The sequence below is a fragment of the Genypterus blacodes genome, unplaced genomic scaffold, assembly GCF_046128005.1.
Source record: "Genypterus blacodes isolate CSIRO-AG114 ecotype Tasmania unplaced genomic scaffold, CSIRO-AGI_Gbla_v1 ptg000133l_1, whole genome shotgun sequence".
NCBI lineage: Eukaryota > Metazoa > Chordata > Actinopteri > Ophidiiformes > Ophidiidae > Genypterus > Genypterus blacodes.
Window position 1 is genome coordinate 5,076,115 of NW_027466935.1, and position 19,221 is coordinate 5,095,335.

Genomic DNA, 19,221 nt, shown 5'->3' on the forward strand with positions numbered 1-19,221 from the left:
GCCCAACACAGGCGACCGTTTCACAACAAAGCCTGCAGTAGATGATATCACCAAAGCGTCTGCTTCTGCAGACTTCCATCAGCGCACAGTTATTATTATCTAAGAAGAAAACTCTGCATACTCAACATCAAAATAACAGCGATGACATTTTTGGATTCTGGGAAAGAAGATCAATCCGTCAGAGCTTACAAAGGTTTAAACTTCAGAGACGGATGTTTGACATTTGGAGTCCCTCTCTGGCGTGACCTTTGCAGCGGTTCAACAAACATATCTGGGCGTCAATTGAAAACATTCGCCTCTGAAATGATGATTTGCTTATCTGTTGACTTGCGATAAGGCAAATAAGCAGGTAAGCAGCAGGTTTGTGTGTTTAATTCAAATTTGTCACAGCAGATCAACATGCGGCGTGGCGACACTTTCTCACGGAGCTGATGAAGCCACGTAAAAAGAACAATCTGATTTATCCGTAAAACAAATGAGCATAAAGAGTGTGAATTCTTTCCAAAGTTAATTTGAAGAAGCGTAACTACCAAGCAAAACTGAATCAGCTTCTCCTTTTTGTTTTTGGCAGGAAATTGTTTCTTATATGGATGTTGAGGGAGACATATTGGCAGAAAAAACATTTGGGAAATGAAAAATGGTCTCTGTGACCATAAAATCAGCAGTGTGATTTGCAAGTGTAATATCCAGCCTCTTCCAAGACGGGGTACGTTTGTTTTCCTCAATTTCCGCACAATATCAAATATCACCCGGTGAGCAGACGCAAACATACATGGATCGCTAGTTTTCATTCAAGGTGAAACACAGTGAACAATATACTGGATATCACGTTCAGTCCCTTAGCTTGTCGCCGGCGTGACACCGGCCTTAAGAGTCCAGAGAAGGCAGCGTGGAAGCTTGAGCCACAGCGCCTCTGTGTGGTGAAGAGAAGAAACTGGATTGTTTAGCGAAGGTTAAGCAATTACTAATTACATAGTGCAACAATGACAGACAGAGGAAAGGTTCTCTGTTCTTCATGTGGAACTTTACCACTGTGGAAATGTAAAGCCTGATTGATCAAGTCAATGCTTTACAATTCCAAACCTCTCCAACAGCCGTGTTTATTATATTTAAAAGGATTATAACATCTATCTGGAAGTAAACACTTCAGCGGCAACAAAGTCAACTCACCTCTAAAATAAAAAAAACTACTTGTAACTATGTAGAAAACAAATTTCCTGAAATAGGTCTTAACTTAAACATACCTGGACTTCTCATTCATCATTTAAGCATTTCACTATCAGTCAATAATACACAATAAACAGCTGTCATCTCCTGTTTGATTCTCCTCTGTGCAGCATTAACAACATAAACATTGTGCACCATCTCGCTTGTTCTGCAGTTTGTTTCCTTAGCTGTGTTATTCCTTTGTTGACCAAATGATGGCATCACATCATCACATGGCTGCAGGTTATGTGAGTGTGTGACATTCAGATTGGAGATGGCATGAAGCCAGCTAAGAATGTAACAGATTATCACACGGTATATGTTCAGTTAAATTGCAGGTTTTGTTTGATTTAGCTTATCATCAAGTGGAAAACGCAATTAATTCTACATTTTTCATGAAAATCATACTTTCATGCATTAATGCGCATGTAAATGTGAAGAAATATTTACCTCCAAACATAAATAAATCTCTATATGATCTCCTTGCAGCAATATCGACACGCACATATCTATAAAATCCAATTTTAAAAGGTGCTTGTTTAATAGATTTGATGCATTTCCCAGAGTTGGATGCATTCAAAAGTCATAGGGCCTCAAAAGAACAATTGTCTCGCTTGCAAGATTCTGATTTCATTCTTAAATGGCATAAAACAATGCAAATGAAAGCAAATTTGCAAAGATATCATCACAATAGGACAAACCGTATCATGCGGAGATATCAATCCTTTGTCAAACATCTACATTATCTAATGTCGATAATGATGGTTGTGTGTTTTGTGCCCCGCCCTCACACAATTGCATTTCAGAATAGGAGTGCATTGTGACGCAGGCGTTCCTCAGCTGATGGTTAAGTAAGGTAGCAGAGGAAAGAATGAGAAACAGGCTTGCATAACTTAAAGCCACACCTGAGAGAGCTGCTGCTGCTGCTAATAAAATATGTACAGACAAGAGACATGACTCTATTTTCTGATTAGCACGGAACTGTAAACCTGACACCTCGACACCTCGACACCTATCTGAGCTACATCATAACCAACTCCACTTTAATCCCTGCCTGTTCTGTTTTACTGCAATTATTTCAGACACCAACAAGGCCCTAATATTCCAAACAGAGATTTTGGATTTACACATTCACACACACTGTTAACTACAGGTGCACAATTTTACACTTTTTTTTTTTTTTTTTTTTTTTTTTTTTTTTAAGGTCAGAGGTTGGGAACAATAGCAACAAAAATGCACCAACATAGATCAAACTTTGTTGGCTGTAACAAAAACGATTGAAAAATTGGATGATATTGGGTTGTATTGATAGATCAGCTAGAGCAGCAGTGATGTAATCTGCTGTCATGACATGAGAGATACACGCTCAGCCAGACCACCCAGCAGTAACCCATGCATCTGGTCTCTTCATCCAGATGGCCCCCCCTCCCTCCTCCTCCTCCTGAAGGCCTGCGTGATAATTCATCAGCTTATCAATTATAAATTCGAACTTTATTAAACCTATGCTCATTCAGCAAGACAGCCTGGTATCGTATTGGGAGAAATGAAACTAAATATTGCAATATTGCACCGTCAGAACTGGCAGTTTCACAATGACTTATTCAGTATCTAGAAACCCTGAGTCAAAGAGATTCATTATGGGAAAGAAGTACAGCATCGTGGATCGATCATCGCTCTTCTGTATCTTTATTCCTAACTGTTTCAAATATTGCTAAAGTGTTCTATCCTGCTGAATCACCAACGTCTTAGCTGGTTCTATATCTGGATCTGGATACATAGACATGGTTTTAATGTGAAATAAGCCAGAAACTTCTCTATCTGATATCCGGATCTGGATCTAAGTCTCGGAATCAAACCACAACACCTTTATACAAATCTATCCGTTCCATTTTCAGATGATGATGACACACAGACAAAGACGGCTGGAAACTTCCGAAGGCAAACACCTTTTAAATCAGTATGTTAATGTGTTCATTGACAAATCTGATTACGTGTGAAGTCGTTCATTTCTCAAAGTCAGGGGTTTTGTTTGCTACAGAGAAAAGCTCTAAATTGGTGAAACATTACACACTTCCCTGTTAATTCAGCGTGATAATGAAGGCAAAACAACCAATAATTTCCTCGCGATTCTCTCTATTGTTTGGCAGGTAGAAACCCAGGGTGTGTGCCACTGTTTGACTTAATTAGATGACAGTTAAGGGATCTGTAGAGTGGGAATAGACTCCTGGTTCATCTGCTACAAGCTCAGATTCTGAACTAAACTTACTCGCGGGCAATCAGGTTGCATCACATTGAGTCTATGTTCATTACGCTTCAAATGAGCTGGATAAAATGTCGATGAATAAATAAAAACCTTCAAAAAATGAACTCAGGCTCCAGAGGGTTTAATTGTAGAAGCAAAAGGAAGTAGGCAAAGGGAATGTCTCTGGTTTGTCAAACGGCTTGTTTGGGTCTCGTTTACTTCTCACGTCATGTCAGATCGTCGGTGGAGAGGAGTGTGTGTGTGTTTGTGTGAAGTGTGAGGAGTTTACTGTTCAGACTGTACTGAACCTGTGCTGCCCAATCCACTGCCAGACGTTACCGCAGGTGTGTAAGTATGTCATCATCAGTGCAATAGTCCGAGAGGGGCCGATACGCCTCACATTTCAGAGAATTCAGAGAAATCTTAAACTGATTTGATTTCCATTTGACATCACATTTCTAACAAATAAAGGATTACACAGCTCTCTTGTCCTCTCACATTACTGCATGTGAAATGTTGAAACTCACAGACGGAAACTATTTGCCCAAGTGAAGAGCCTGCTATTGCACCTTGTTCTGCAAGTTTTTCCCGACATCCTGGAAGACATGAATTATTAAAGACAATGCCGGCTGTTGTTTGTTAAAGCGATGACACATACCTGGCACTTCAATTCTTTTGCAGTTTTCTTCATATGATTCCACAATAGCTCGATTGTTATATTCGTATTGGAAGCAGGTCACCGCTGAGACTTAATGCACTATTATGTTTTAGAGAAGCCGATCCTAATACACCTTCATCCCAAACTGCCGAACTGTTTTTTTTTGATTCTACAGATGACTGAAACTTAACACGAATACATAAACACAAATTTACATTCCTCTTATGACTCCTAATGATCTATGACGCTCGTAAAAATGACAAAATGCCACAGCCAACTGCGACGATGCATTCAAGTTCAACTACCAGAGGAAAATCTAAGCCGAGAGAATTTCACACGCTTAATTTGAAAGCGAAATAAGCAAATATATGGAGTGTTTCATTAAAAAATATTCTGGTTCTGTGTGTTTTTAAGACCCCAGCAAGTAGTTGAGTAGTTCAGTCAAAGCATTTCTGTAGGTGTTAATACCAAACTAACCTGAACTAACTTGAAAGTGCACCAGTGGCATGTTGCTGCTCTATAAACCGATGGGAACTGATTTCGTTTTCATTATAGAACGAATGGGATGGAATTCACATCATCCCCTGAAGGCATCACTCAGCGGGGACGAGGTAGTACAACATGTCAAGTTCTCATCGCAGTCAAAGCTAATAGAGCAGATGCCAGCCACATATTAAGATGTAATTAAATACCAACCGTATGTTATGTTTGGATTGCCAATTTGTATGAAAGGAACAATACAATATAGTAAAACACATGACGGGGACAGTAACATGTTGCAATCTCTTCTGTTCTAAAGGGCTTTTTTCGCAGGAGGTATGGTGATTGAAGACCGGGGCAAAATCTCCGTGGATCCAAAATTGGATGAAGCCTTGATCCAATTATCCCTCATTAGATTATCAGATCAGTGTATTACAAACAATGTAAACCCTCTTCTGGCGCCTCTCCCAACTGTAGCTACAAGAGAAATTCATTAGGCTTCCAGTTTGTCACCAGAACTTGACCAAGCCCATAAGTATGACACACTCGTCTGTTGTTCAGCCTTGTTTTTGACCAGTAATGGAGACCATCTTCGCTATTGCGCCATCACACGTACAGACCCGCCTATTGCTCAGATGAAATCCTTATCATTCCTTAAAACACAACACACACATAAGGCCTCTTAATATTACTTCCAACCTATTCTCTTCTGTTCTAATATGAACAACAACAGATGTATATCCAGGCACCCGAGTTGAATACGAGTAATATTATACACAATCGCCACATAATCTCTGTTTCGAAAGAAAAACGCCACACCCAAAGACGTCAAACAATATCTTGTCACTTTGACGTTTCTCTGTGGACATAACACTTCACAAAAACCGAGTTATGCGCCGGCCCAATAAAAACAAGACGAGACTAGCTGATGACAGTTTCTATTCAGGGAGAATAAAGTATGGCTGCGCAGTGAGTCACCCCCAGAGACAATAGACAACTGACAACTATTTTTAATAGCGTTTAATTCTACAATACTTGTTTTTAAAGTACAACACTGGCTTTTTTGATGTCCTTGAATCATAATACCAAAGCAATTAGGTGTTATCCTGTAAATTTAAATGTCCTCAGTCACTGGGACGGATGCAGAATCATGCCATCGTCGCCGGCCAGGAAAAATGGTGTTGCTTAAAAAACAAAACAAGTTACACTTCCTGTTCCTTTACTAGTAATTACATGGCACTATTCCTGTGATTAACTTTCATGAGAACAACATCTCATTAAATTCTGTGTGAAGATACAACCACAAACGCTGTCACGTCACATGTTTCTGCTGCTGCATTCAAACTCTGGTGACAAATGTAATGCTGCAAATGACATCTGACTCTCAGATTTGACTTCTTTGTGAACATAAAAATACGTAAGTTTGATGTGGATACTTAAAGAAAATCAATGAATTGTAAAAAAAAATTTAAATTTAAAAAAAAATTGAGACATGACATAAACAAATTTCGTCTCTATTCTATATTATGTGCGGCATTCAGTTACACAGGTTTTGGGCAAACATCCAGTAACTGGTTGGACTGGTCTGACAACACAAGTCTTAGTAAGTAGTAAGACTTTGGGAGTCACTATCATTTGGGCACATTGTTGCGAAGAAACTGCAGGAGTGTGACTGACAGAGGCGACTTTATCCACAATCCTACGCATCTCAGCGGAGGAGAAACTGACTGACATCTCTATCCTGTCATTGGAAACACAGGTGAGAAACTACACTGAACTCTGAATTACACTTTGATTCATTTAGATATTTTAAGTATGTATGATGACTTATTTTATGGCTGCATTGTTTATCATGATTCATGACGCCAATACTGATGAAACGGGCAAAATCAGGTCTTCAGAATGAGGTTAGAAATATAAATACATGTGATATAACTAGATTAGAAGTTGAGAGGTTTCTGTCTTGCCGTGAATGGCATCAGATTTAAATCACAGATATTTCAACCATCAGTCTTGAAATTTGACCCACACACAAGTACTACAGTTACAAAACACACTAAGTAAACATAAGACACTTTTTTTTTCCGCCCTCACATGGCTGTTACACTCCTGCTGCCTCGTGCTGACTCAACTTACAAGTACAAACATGCAGTTAATATGTGATAAATGATCAAAACCCAGATTTGTTTGCCAGTCATTAGTCAAGATGTGAACCTGGAACACGGAGCCCATTGTCATTCCGATTGAGAGGCATGTTTCGGTTCAATACTGCTGTCAATCATATAGGATTTGAGTTTTTCCGGCGTTGTTCTACTTCAGACCGAGCTACATTTTTACATTTTAAAACATTTGTCATGACCTATAGTAGATAATGAACCCTTTGTCGTGTTCACCGTCAGCCCAACATGGAGACTTCGCACAGAAAGGACCAAGAGGAGAGAACCTACGCCGCAATGGAGGAGATCAAAGAGGAGAGCTTTTTGACGGATCTTTACGTTTTCATGAAGAAGAGAGATACACCCATAGAGAGAATACCACACCTGGGATTCAAGCAAAGTACGTACTTATCAAAGAGTGTTATTGCTTATTTACTAAATATTTAAAATCGTCAGAATCAGCAATCAAGCAAGATAATATCCTAATAATTTTAATAACACTGTTCATGTTCCTTTTCAGTTGACTTATTCATGATGTTCAAGATAGTCAGAGAGCTTGGCGGCTACCATCAGGTAAACAAATATGTCCAATTTAATCTGAGTCCATACAGTTTTACTTGCATATAGAAAACAAAACATAAGACCGAAGGGAAAAGGCTCATATTTGAGATTGTTACGTTTTTCGACGACTCTCCCAGGTCACCGCTCAGCAGATGTGGAAGCAAGTGTACAACACACTCGGAGGAAACCCGCGGAGCACAAGCGCGGCCACTTGCACTCGCAGACACTACGAGAAGTGAGTCATGACCGAGTCTGACACGGCGGCATGTGTTTGTGTCTGAGAGCGCTTGGCAGGATTTGCCCTTTTAATTATTTTAATCATCTCATTCTTTTTCCTTTCGCTCCTTTCTGCAGGCTGCTCCTGCCGTATGAATACCACATGAAAGGGGAAATAATGAACGCTCTCCCCCATCAGCAAAAACACTTCCACTTCAGCCTGGAGGACGACGGCCAGAGACCGGCTAAACGCAAACCTTTACCGATGTCTCTGCTCCAGGTTGGTTATTATTACACACTATTGTGACTCTAGGTGGGCGTTGCTCCAGAGTTCCAGTTCAATATGCCAAAGTAGTTCTGCCAGTCAGAGTGACAGGGGGCTGAAAAACACTCGGAGGTTCTGTTACACTCACAAGAGGCAACAAATATGAGCATGTGAGATTCTGAACTATCGCTTTAAGACATTGGAACGTCATGTCAGACGCACACAGCAAGGGATGGGAGAGGGGACAGAGACAGAAAACCCCAAACTGATTTGATTACAGTTAAATATTCATTATTGACTCTGTTTATCTTCTCGACAGAACCCTCTTAACCACCTGGCAGAGCCGCATGCTAGTAGCATCCCTCTGCAGCTCCACTACCCGCACTTCTATCATCCATGCCCCCCGATTCTGCCACCCTACGTTCCCGTCTCTCCCCCTGCGTCTCTCCCTCACAGCCCCCCTCCCGCCCAGTCCCAGTTTTCTTACCATCCGTCCCCTCTGACATCAACAGACCGGGTCACGCAACCGCTGGAGCACCTGCGGTACCTGGCAGAGCAGTACAAGACCTCATCTGGATTGGCTGAGCCTCTGAACCTCTGTGTCAAAGCATCGACGACGGCCAACAGTAACCCCAAGTCGTCCTTTTTTCCGCCCGCTTCCAGCAAGATCCCAAAGTTTTTGAATAAACCCTCGCCTCTGTACCCTTCAAGTATGGTGATGAGAAATGACGGATGTGAAGCGGTAGACAGCGAGGCAGGTGGAGGGGGATATTCTCCTCCAATCGCACCGTATTCCCCCAAAGAGACAGAGGGAAATGTCGTGGAACCCAAATCCACCACAGGCTCAAGCATCCCCATGTACGACGACCCTGCTCCGACTCCCACCGCATCGCAGGAGGAAAACGGCGAGGGCGCCTCAATAATGAGCAACGGGCCGGACTCTCCTAAGACAGCATTTACAAGGCCCAGGAAAGAGAGAGAGGCGAGTCCTGAAGGAAGCAAAAGGGCACTCGGCCTCAATCATCCCCTGCCAATCCCCCCTCAAGAATATGGACGCAAGATGGAAATCAAGATACCCTTGTCTCTGCTGCAAAACTGGATCAGGCTGTACGGGCCCCCGAACTCCAAGCAGCTCGCTCCTCAAGAGGAGCACAAGACGGGACAAAAGACTCACACCTCAGACATTTTCCCTACCAAGCTGTCATTTCATTCCCTAAACCGGGAGTGGAGCTCAGCCACCGACAGCCTAACGAGGGCGTCATGGCCCCCAACAGTCACCCAGCCAGCCAGCGATCACCACACCCCGAGCCACCATCATTTCAACAGCTACAATCCTTCGCATCAGGGTAGCATTCTGAAAAGCGCATCTAGCCGGGACGTTTTTCCATTCAATCGGCCGCAGGATATCAATAATAAGCCGTACAGCTCCAAACCCAGGAATGTATGGGATCCGTACCAGACAGAAAGCAAGAGTGCCCCTGTGCAGCTGAAGAGAGACTCTAATCCCCTCAGTGCTCCACGAGACTTTACAGACTCTAACCCCTTCGCATATGTCAAAGAGACTCCTGAGAGAGTGAGGCAGAGGCAGGAGCCGGGCAGCTCGGCTGGACTTGTGCTGAATTCTGGCCCCACCACCTTCCTGCACCTCTCCGAGGAGGAGGTGGTAAAGCTCAGGAAAATCATCTCCAGCTCATCGTGAGGGCCAGACGCCTTATGCACATATGTACATTGATATTCTGCCTGCTTACAACTGCTGCTACATATGTTGTTTTGTATAAAGTTCTTTGCATGTAGTTACATTCAGTAGTTACTTCATTTGGGACTGCTTGTATAAAAGTCGAAAACATTAATTTAATAATGTCAATAACTAATAGGGACGCATCCTATTTTTTGGTCAAATTAAACCGATTCATTCAAAAGTCATTGTCCTTAATAACATACTCCTAGATTAAGATTCTTCAAGTTGTGTGTAATTGCGTTTCTGTAGTCTTATTATTGAAGCGAGTGCATCAAAAGAATCCAATCAAACTGAATTGTAGCAGTTTTACGCAACAAAACTGTCCCCTAGATAAATAGTAAAAGTGAATTCAATCGCACAAGTGTGACCAAAGGTTTGCACACGTAGTAAACGTAAAAGTTTGTCAGAATAAAACCGCGTCAAAAACTCCCACTTGACTGGCAAAATGGAACAATCGACTGGAATCCATTTGGTTGTTTTTATCTGGGTTAGGCCGGAGGAGACGCCCTCCCTCACCAGGCCAATGGCAAACTCCTCTGTTGTGCCAAATCTAGCCATGACAAAGACGCCACACCTGTGTCACACAAGCTGAATGACATCTGTAGACTAGCTGACAATGTTCCAGGTTTGGGTGATGGACACTTTTGTTCCATGAATAGGGGTTTACCGTTTTAGCAATTAGAAATAATGTCGTTCGGCATAAAGGCTTCAAAAGCTTGATTTTTGTGCAATGTGCAGAGTAAATGTGTTTTTTTTTTACTTATTTATGTACAGAAATAACAATGTTATTGAACCTTTAAATATTTACCATGCAAATAAATCATAATCATATAAATAAAGGCACTTGTTGAATAATTTGTTGCTTGTTCATCTGTCATGTGTCTCTGCCTTCAGGCCTGTTGTTCCGATTAGAACAGAGCTACGTGACACTCGTTGTTCTCTCAGGAATTGATCTTTGCTTGTGTTGCATTTAAACCTGATATGTAAGTCGCTTTGGAAGTTTAAAGGTGATTAAAGCGATGAAACATATCGTCAGGGCAGCATGGTATATAATTACAATATGATCCAGGTCCAAAATCTTTATCGATGCGGCACTTTTTGGATTCCTTCACCGGTTCGATGCCAAGAAAAACATGTGCGCATCCTCTTAGCCACTGCCCTGGTTTAAGATTTTAATTATCTGCCATCTTGAAATTTCAGACATTCTCTCTCTCTCTCTGTGTGTGTGAATAGAAGATTTGTTAACCTTGCGTGCCGCCGCCGCCTCAGAGTGTCAGCGAGAGTTCAAAGACTAGTTGAGGCTTAAGTGTAAAGTATTTTGTTGTTGTCTTTCTTCTACCAATTATTAGACACTTGTGTTGTTTGCAATATTTCAAGTGTGACAACATTGCATCAAAGTCCCCGACACTCCCAGGACCTGCCTTTTCATACGCTGCATGCATAATACACTTGGAATGACTCCATTGTTTTCAATTAAGGGTAATAGCACCACTTCTTTTTATGATTTGGATACTATGTAATTATATCTTGCTTTTAGAAAGAGAAGAGATTGTTATGAATTGCAGCAGCATGGCCTCACCTCGTCTCTTTATCAGATTTATGGAACTTATTACAGGCATCAAACAGTAATGCCTCATCTTTCACATCAAAACCCAAAACTCGGTGATAACCTTTCATACCTTTTATAAGCATTTTTCTTCTTTGGTTCTGCTCCTGTATGAGAATGAATCTAAGTCAGCAAATATGTGGGCTGTTACAGTCCAGATTCCAGATGTAGATAAAGAAAGCTGCTGCTGCTACCAATTCAAAATAACTTTATCAGTGAGGTGAGCTGTCAAGCGGAGAACTTTCCGATTGAGATGCGATCACAATGCAAACCGGACAACATCAGTGCTCAACATACTGTGTGTTGTCTGACGGGTAGGATTGCATTCTGATCACGTGATTACGTTGTGAATGTAAACAGTTTGGAGATACTGTCCCGAGATTATGAAATGACTCGGTTTTCCATGTCCATGTCCGAAAGTCCATGTCTTTGTCCAGGTGTGGTCACAACATGCACACAGAATAAGAAGTTTGTCACAAGTCAAGTGGCAACGGTGGCCGGGGTCATCGGTAACTGGAAACATAAAAGCAGAGAGGACTGAAAAAGTACTAGAATAAGAAATCGGCATGCTTGCAGTGTTTTTGTTCTTTGTCCAACACGAATAGTATGCGACAACTCGGTGGTGGTAGGAGAGTCCTATGATCGTTAATATCAAAATAATTCTCAAAAGTCAAGCCCTAACAATTCAAGTTGAAAGTCAGAGGGTGGAGCACAGAGTGTTTCATCCAGGGAATTCATTGATGCTTGTTAACGCTAACATGCAAATGATTAATTAAATATTTGATTAAACAGGAAGCGGAGAGTTGCATTCAAGCATCCAAAGTGAAAGTATCAAATTGAGAAGATCGGGGGCATGACTGGAGGACTAGTTCGACTGTTTGTGTGTTTGATAGCAGGATTACTCAAAAAGTAAGATTTTGATGGGTTGTAAGAGTTACAGTGATTAATTGAGACTGTGGAGGAGAGAAAGTGGATGGTCCGACTGTTGGGCTTTGAATAATGAATGCTGGGATATGTTGTGTCGCTTATTTGAGAGTGTGGGTGTCTGTAAAGCGTACGCCGTGATCTGTTTTGCTCAATGTGACCTATTTTTATCTTGTAAGCAGCTGGTTTATTATTAGAAAGGGAAATGTTTCCATGGCTTGGTTGACTGACAGAGGAATGCGCTCAAACAAGGACTCCTCAAGTCAATGCTTCCCCTTAAAAAGTAGTGGAGTTCAAGAATTCACAGAAGTGTGAATTCCCTGGAATTAGGAATCAAAAGTCACCCCCGGGCTCATGACTCACCCACTGCCTAACCATAGAATGTAATACAAAGCGATTCATTGTGAAACAGGACTGCCATTTATTCTAACTTGTTACCTCACATATATCAACAATCAGTTCCTCTTGTGCCACCAGTTGGACCAGAATATCAATGCTATCCGTTGACCAATCACTGGCCATTCTCTGTACACAAACCATCACGTTCGCCAACACTGACACCACTTGCATCATTCTGTATTTACCAAACTAGGAAGACAAATCATCTGGAAGGTTAGTCAGTTATTGCTCCATAACACAGCCTGTATTGTAAATGAGAACACTATGGAAAGTAAAAACGGGTAATTATCATATTTGTGATCTCAGTTCTTTGTCAGCCAAAGATCCGGTTTCCTTTCATGTCTGTTTATTGGCATCAGTAATTGAATGATTTTTATTAAATGTTGTTGCTAAGTGGCATCTTTGGTCAAGAAGAGAGTTCATGACAGACTGAGTTGGATCAGGATCCACATATACAATTTCCTCACTTCCTCTACTAGGACATTTTTGCCTATATTAAGAAAACTAGATGCCAATTTTTGCTTCATTTAAATGAATTCTGGAAGTCTGTATCCTATGATTGACTATCAATAGGTGCACTTGATCCAGATATTGATCCAGGAATCCCAGATCCAGGCTGGAAACATTCAACCACCACCAAAGTATAGCTATGATGAACCTGATGCAGCAGAATAAAACAAAAAAGAATGCAGATCCAGAAGAGGATCGCAAGGAAATGATAGTAAAACTCCGGAAAAAAGCGACAAACAAAACAAGAATCTGCTTTTTGGGCATTAACGAGCAAAACATCTCCAATCTGTCAGTCATTCTAAAGTCTCACACATACCTCGTCTCACATTGTTTATGTTGACAAAAATGACCCATTGCAAGAATGCAGAAAACATCCGCCCGTTATCTGTGTGTGCAGGATTTCGCTGTGTGGCCTCACAAAGGTCCAGACTGACACATGGTTTGTCTTTATGAGTGTTTTCAGTGTTCATTCACAGCTGTTAGAGTCAGAGCAGGGTGCTAATTAGAGCTCATATCAGCTTCCTTATGGGCACACAAACAACAAACCTGGACTCGCTGGGTGTAACCTTAGTTTTTGGGCCCCCTAATAACTTAAAATACACAGAGTTTTTTTACTTACTTATTTTCGGTATCAATGCAGCATTATGTAATTTTATATTATTACTGCAATAGCTGTTATTGGCATACATTAACAACTTGATTATGTACAATCTTTGCAATTATGCCATATTTAATGAGTCCCTGCGTGCGTCTGTGTCTAGGTCAGTTGCAGTTCCTCCTTGTTGATGCTGTGAGGCGTAGAACAGATTTAATTACAAGGTAAATAACCTATAAACATCAAGGTGGAGTCATGCGACACACTTTACATAGGTTAACACGTCAAAACAGCAGACATTTATTGTCAGATTTAAAATTTGAATACACCCTCGGAGAACAAAGCAATCGTTAAATGTTGTCTACCTTATAATTTGCTAGTATTAATAGGTTCTAATCCTGGGTGCGTCTAGGATTTCCAAAGGAACTGAGATCATGTTACTCTTCCTCATTTCTGGGTTTCATGAGCATCAGCGGAGGTAAAATGCTTCATGTTAATGTTTGAGCTTGTGAAGTATTGGGGTCTGTGAGGTGGTGTTAGAATTATCATGTTTACCTTTCCTTGTGGTAGGAAGAGAGCAAAGTGCGGATCTCTGCAGATAAATCCTGGGACGCAAGCCCCTCTCTGCGGGACGGGGGTGTTACTGAGCAAGAGAGGGAAGAGGAAGGACAACAAGAAGATGAGCCACATACAAGTCACAACAACAAGATCAAGAAAAATGTCAAATATATCTCCCTCAGTTTCAGGAAATGTTTACTTTGGTTGAATGACTCATTGCTTTGAAAGGGGAATTCAAGTGAAACCTATTTCTATTTCCTGGACGGCTAAACTTTTGTTTCCTTATCCTTTTTCAGCTTTCAGCTTGCTTCTTATTCTGCTTGGAATGCAGTTTAAAACAGGTACATTCACATGCAACGCCGTCAACTAACCTCATTTTCCCTACTGTTGCCAGAATGCGAGTACATTTATATGTATACTGTGACGAGCACGACAGAAATTTGTGTAGGGAGTTGTTGGACATAATGTGCCTATTCATGATGATGGTGTCTGGGCTGTTGTCCCAGGTCATTGATGGAGAACGCCGTTTATCCCTTTTCAACCCTTCCATTGACTCTGAAACTGGTTTGTCGAGGCCAAAGCCATGCCTCCGGCTTTCTTCAGAAGAGCTTTAAGCATTTACAAACAATACATTTCATCTATCATGAAATTGGCAGAATGTTTGGCATGGAGGAATTGTTATTTTAGTACAAGCACAGCAAACCACGCATACTGATAAATGCACATACAAGTGAATACATGGGTATCGTCAGTTTGACCTTTGACTGACAAATTGGCATCACTTTGTTTGAGTTACATTACCTATTTCATGGTATAGTGACCCCTGCTTCAGTGTGACAGACTTCCTGCGGCATTGCTTTTCAATCTTCATGAGGTCGTCGCAGCAACGCCCCCAGTGACCTTCGGTGACATAAAGTACAGGAGTACTCAAATGCACTCCTGCAGTTACAGCACGTACTGTTCATACATTCCTGTGATGTGATAAATAAAGTCAACATGCTTGTGTGTCTGTGTTGTACATTATGTACTGTATGGTATGGCTGTTGCAGGCAGATTTACAGGCTGAGGGAGAGATTTCAGTTGCAGTACAGTTGGCAGTACAGCATACTAAAACATTCACAAGCCAAATATTCTAGAAGCACTACTTCCGTAAACGGATTCTGTAGTTGTGGCGAGGTCGTGCAATGAGCCACGAACATGATTTTCCTTAGAACGATCAGTCTACCAGGTTTGAAGCAAATAAATTGTACAATTATACGCTATAACACCATTAAAACCAATGGTGTCTAGACGATTACACTACAACACTTAGTTTGGCATAAAGACACAAGGCCATTGAGAGTGTTTTAATATTATTTTTTGGAAGTAATGTTCAATAAGTTCACTACCTTTGGGTGTAATACCACCTAAGTACCAATACCAACTCCAATACAGAGGATCTCTATCTGTTTGTACTACAACATTGAATTTGGCATTAAATCTGTAGTATTTTTATAGGAAATCGTGGTAAATAACTGACTATAAAGTGTACTGCCACCAAAATCACTGGATGGATGGATGGATGGAGAGATGGAGGGAGGGAGGGGTGGATGGAGAGATGGATGCACTCGAATGTAAACATTGATGCAAACAAAATCTGACACACTGTCAACTAAAGCTGCACACGCTAAGCAGAGGGGCTGTGGTGTGGGGCTGTCTATCATATCACGGCCAGTCATTACATACAGTAGAAACTCTCACTACATTCAGACAAAGGTTCATTTTGTGTGTGTGTGTACGTGTGCAAATGTGCGTGTCTTTGCTTCATGGAGATGCAAGTGTCAAAAAATTACCAGGAAGTCTTGAAGCAAAACGTGCATTATGCCAAACAAAACACACACCCTCACTTACCACACGAACAACAGCTGCTGTGCCAAAAAAGCTTTGGCACAAATCAAAAATCAAATTCAAATTGAGAGCTGGGAGCTGGGAGGATTTTATTGTTTAGTCATGCGTGGTTACATAAAACCTTCAAAGAACAAGGTCATCAATCAAAGACGGTCAGGTATGTAATCAACAGGATTCTGGAATTCCCCATCATGAACATGGGAGGAAGTAGCTCAGTGGGTAGAGCTTCCGTTTGGGAACCGGAGGGTTGCCGGCACCGAACGGTGCAAGGCACCGAATCCTCAATTGCTCCCCCCTCTGCGAAGGGTGTAACGTAATGTAAGTCGCCTGGATAAAAGCGTCTGCCAAATGCTGGTAATGTAATGTAATATAATGTAATGAACACCGCGGCTTGGCACGACACCATATTCCCCTATTCCAACAATAATACAATTAAACACCCTCAAACTGGAATTCTCATATTAATTTGACTCACAAACTACAGATAGGCGTTCAGTGTCTTGCTCAACAACACTTCAACAGGCTCCCTAGGTACATGTCTTCTCTCTGAACCATTCACTTTGAGGAACCCAATTAATTTAGTGTAAGAAAGCGCAACACATCGATTTCCGCATATATGTGTGTGTGTGTGTGTGTGTGTGTGTGTGTGTGTGTGTGTGTGTGTGTGTGTATGTGTGTGTGTGTGTGTGTGTGTGTCCTTTCCAAATACAGAGCACAACAGTTTGTCAGATCTGATATAAACTCTGAAAGTGACGCCTTTGATGGTATCTGCAGTACGTGAGCGAGTACATTTCATACCTTTATTGAACCGTTATCGTGATCATACCGCTGCATGCATGACCGAGGCATGGCCAGATCCTACATGGATATGAAAGAGCATTCAGGAATTGCAAAAACTAGTGCTTATCACGATTATCAGGATAACTCGCAGGTTCCCGTTTGCAAACGGATGGAAGGAGACTTTATTTAGATGAGGTTGGTATTGTTGTAGAAAGTAACAGGAGGGAATTTTGGAGGCGGTGACTACGCAAACACACTTGCTGTATACATTGAATGTACTACCACAGTGTCCAGTTAGGTGTCTTTATACGTGGAGTGATATCAAACATGGTGATTGTCTGCAGATACACACTGTTCTGTACCGTATGTATATGAGCAGCCCTATGATTACAGTCCTATAGACGCAACAATCCAAATCGTCTCCAATAAATCAATTAAAGGCAATATCATTCTGACATTCTCACAAAGGAAATCCTAAGCGTCACTGCACAACTCAATATGTCCCTTAGCCTCTAAAGTCGTGTCTTTGTCAGCTTTGTGCAAACCGTTTGCCTGCCTTTGTTGTGATTTTGGCTGGATGAAACACAAACACCTCAACAGTGTGACGATACTGTATTCAGTTGACGACACTCACAGGACTAAACACGCCTCAACGCTGCAAGATGTATCCCATTTTAATCATCATGTATCACTATGACAATGTCTTGTACTGTAGTAAATTCAAAGAAGCTGGATTCTGCAGCTTCTATTGGCAAACATGGAGCCACAGATCCATGCACATCACTTCAATGCATCATTGTATTAGAGAGGATTATAGTGTACAGGTGTCTTTCTGTTGTGTTCCTTCCCCTCTCCCATGTGTGACATGTCTGTTGTAATGACTCACTCATGTTATAGATGTGTTGCCATAGGGCCTCCATCCAGCGCTGTGTGTCCTCAGGTATGTTTGTGATGAGTATATAGGCCTGTTCCTTTCTCTGGCCCTGTGTATTGATGTTTATCCTCTGAGGATTTGCCTCTGGCGTACAAACAATGGTTTCCTGATAGGAATGAAACACACACACACACACACACACACACACACACACACACACACACACACACACACACACACACACACACACACACACACACACACACACACACACACACACACACACACACACACACACACACACACACACACACATTGTTACTTTGCTGATGATATTGCCTCGTCTGTAAACCTGGTAATGCATCATATCGGAACATAACTTGTTCCGCCAGTTGCATATTAACTCCTTTAATTCGATTAACTTTCATGCTATTTGTAAAGTAATCTCACAGTTTAAGAGTCAATTCATGCATTTAATGATTCTGTTCTTCAAGCCGCTCACAGGAAATGTTAAAGTACTGCACCAGCGCCCTCTAAAGGCGTCATAATGTCATTGCAGCCACCTACAACTAACTAACTGCGTCTCTTTCTGAGTTGGACTCTGCTCGCTTAGCACCAACCTTTCTGATGGGGATTGTAAGTAAAGGCGCACAGTCTCTCTCTGCATCCTCTTGACTCTGATGGCAGAAGAGGTTTGGCCCCCTGAGGACACCGTAGACATTCTCCCAGCAATTAAGATCGGCTCCAAGCTGAGGAAAGAGGGGGAGGGGGAGAGTGATGGGGGAAAGTGATGCTGGAAATGTTAAATGTTGGTGGTATCACCTAAGCATTAGAAGATGGGAGAATATATGAAAATCTCATCACCTGGACCTTAAGTCTGCCAGTTATGACTTGTTCCATCATGCACCGAGGCTGAGCAACTAACTGACAGCACATATTACCATACAGAGGCAACCAGAATGGACTGTCCTCTGGAAAAGAGAGGAAAGGAGAAGATTAATGGCAGTTTTCCTTTTCTTCAGAGAGGAGACGAGAAGAGACGAGAAACTCACCAGTCACTGCCAGAGACAAATCATGTGTCTTGAACCCATCATGGACATTTTGCATTCTCAGCGTAGTGTGAGCCAGCAGGTGGTATTTTGGTCCTCTGCAGACAGAATCTCAAACTTCATTTACTGTATCTAGTTTACACTCAGTGTGTGTGTGTTTGAGGGTATCTGTCATACTCACATTGACAGGTGTGGTGATGAAGTTGGCGACACCCTGCTACACCCCGCATCTCCCCCTGCTCCTCCTCCAACGCCGGAGATGTATCCGCAGCCGGCAGCAGACTCGAACGCGGCACGGATCTTTTTCCCAGAGGAGCCTCCCAGAGACTCGCCCAGTCGACTCAACCTCCTGGATCCTGGGGACAAATCCTCCTCCACACGGGTGCTGTAGAGCTCCACACGCAGCTGAAACCCTGGACCCACTTCATCACTGCTGACACACGGGTTTGCAATGACACAAAGGCATGAGTGTTGGAGATGGAGGTGGGAATAGATAAAAAAAAAAAAGAAGGCCCAA

The 19,221-nt window shown here is 41.9% G+C and overlaps 2 protein-coding genes across 2 annotated transcripts in view; one reads left to right on the forward strand and one right to left on the reverse strand.

Moving 5' to 3' along the window:
* Positions 1-19,221, reverse strand: part of LOC143010993 (rhotekin-like) — a 37,561-nt gene that overhangs the window by 15,585 nt on the left and 2,755 nt on the right. Inside the window, exons 6-12 of the mRNA XM_076163636.1 lie at positions 18,886-19,137; positions 18,708-18,802; positions 18,520-18,626; positions 18,276-18,404; positions 17,668-17,821; positions 14,916-15,014; positions 14,112-14,199 (exon numbers count right to left, since the gene is read on the reverse strand). Of these exons, the coding sequence (XP_076019751.1) occupies positions 14,112-14,199; positions 14,916-15,014; positions 17,668-17,821; positions 18,276-18,404; positions 18,520-18,626; positions 18,708-18,802; positions 18,886-19,137 (924 nt within the window). The remainder of the gene's footprint in view (positions 1-14,111; positions 14,200-14,915; positions 15,015-17,667; positions 17,822-18,275; positions 18,405-18,519; positions 18,627-18,707; positions 18,803-18,885; positions 19,138-19,221) is intronic.
* Positions 6,201-10,377, forward strand: arid6 (AT-rich interaction domain 6). Its single transcript, XM_076164363.1, has 6 exons — positions 6,201-6,345; positions 6,986-7,142; positions 7,263-7,315; positions 7,441-7,538; positions 7,658-7,799; positions 8,104-10,377. Exons 2-6 carry the CDS (start codon positions 6,992-6,994, stop codon positions 9,481-9,483), a joined length of 1,824 nt encoding a protein of 607 aa, XP_076020478.1. The 5' UTR covers positions 6,201-6,345; positions 6,986-6,991; the 3' UTR covers positions 9,484-10,377.

What these genes read in the sequence shown, in the direction of transcription:
- arid6 (XM_076164363.1), top strand. Translation starts at nt 6,992, where the DNA reads ATGGAGACTTCGCACAGAAAGGACCAAGAGGAGAGAACCTACGCCGCA. An exon ending in ACACCTGGGATTCAAGCAAA is followed by an intron (nt 7,143 to 7,262) that starts GTACGTACTTAT and finishes GTTCCTTTTCAG; the next exon opens with TTGACTTATTCATGATGTTC. An exon ending in TACCGATGTCTCTGCTCCAG is followed by an intron (nt 7,800 to 8,103) that starts GTTGGTTATTAT and finishes TCTTCTCGACAG; the next exon opens with AACCCTCTTAACCACCTGGC.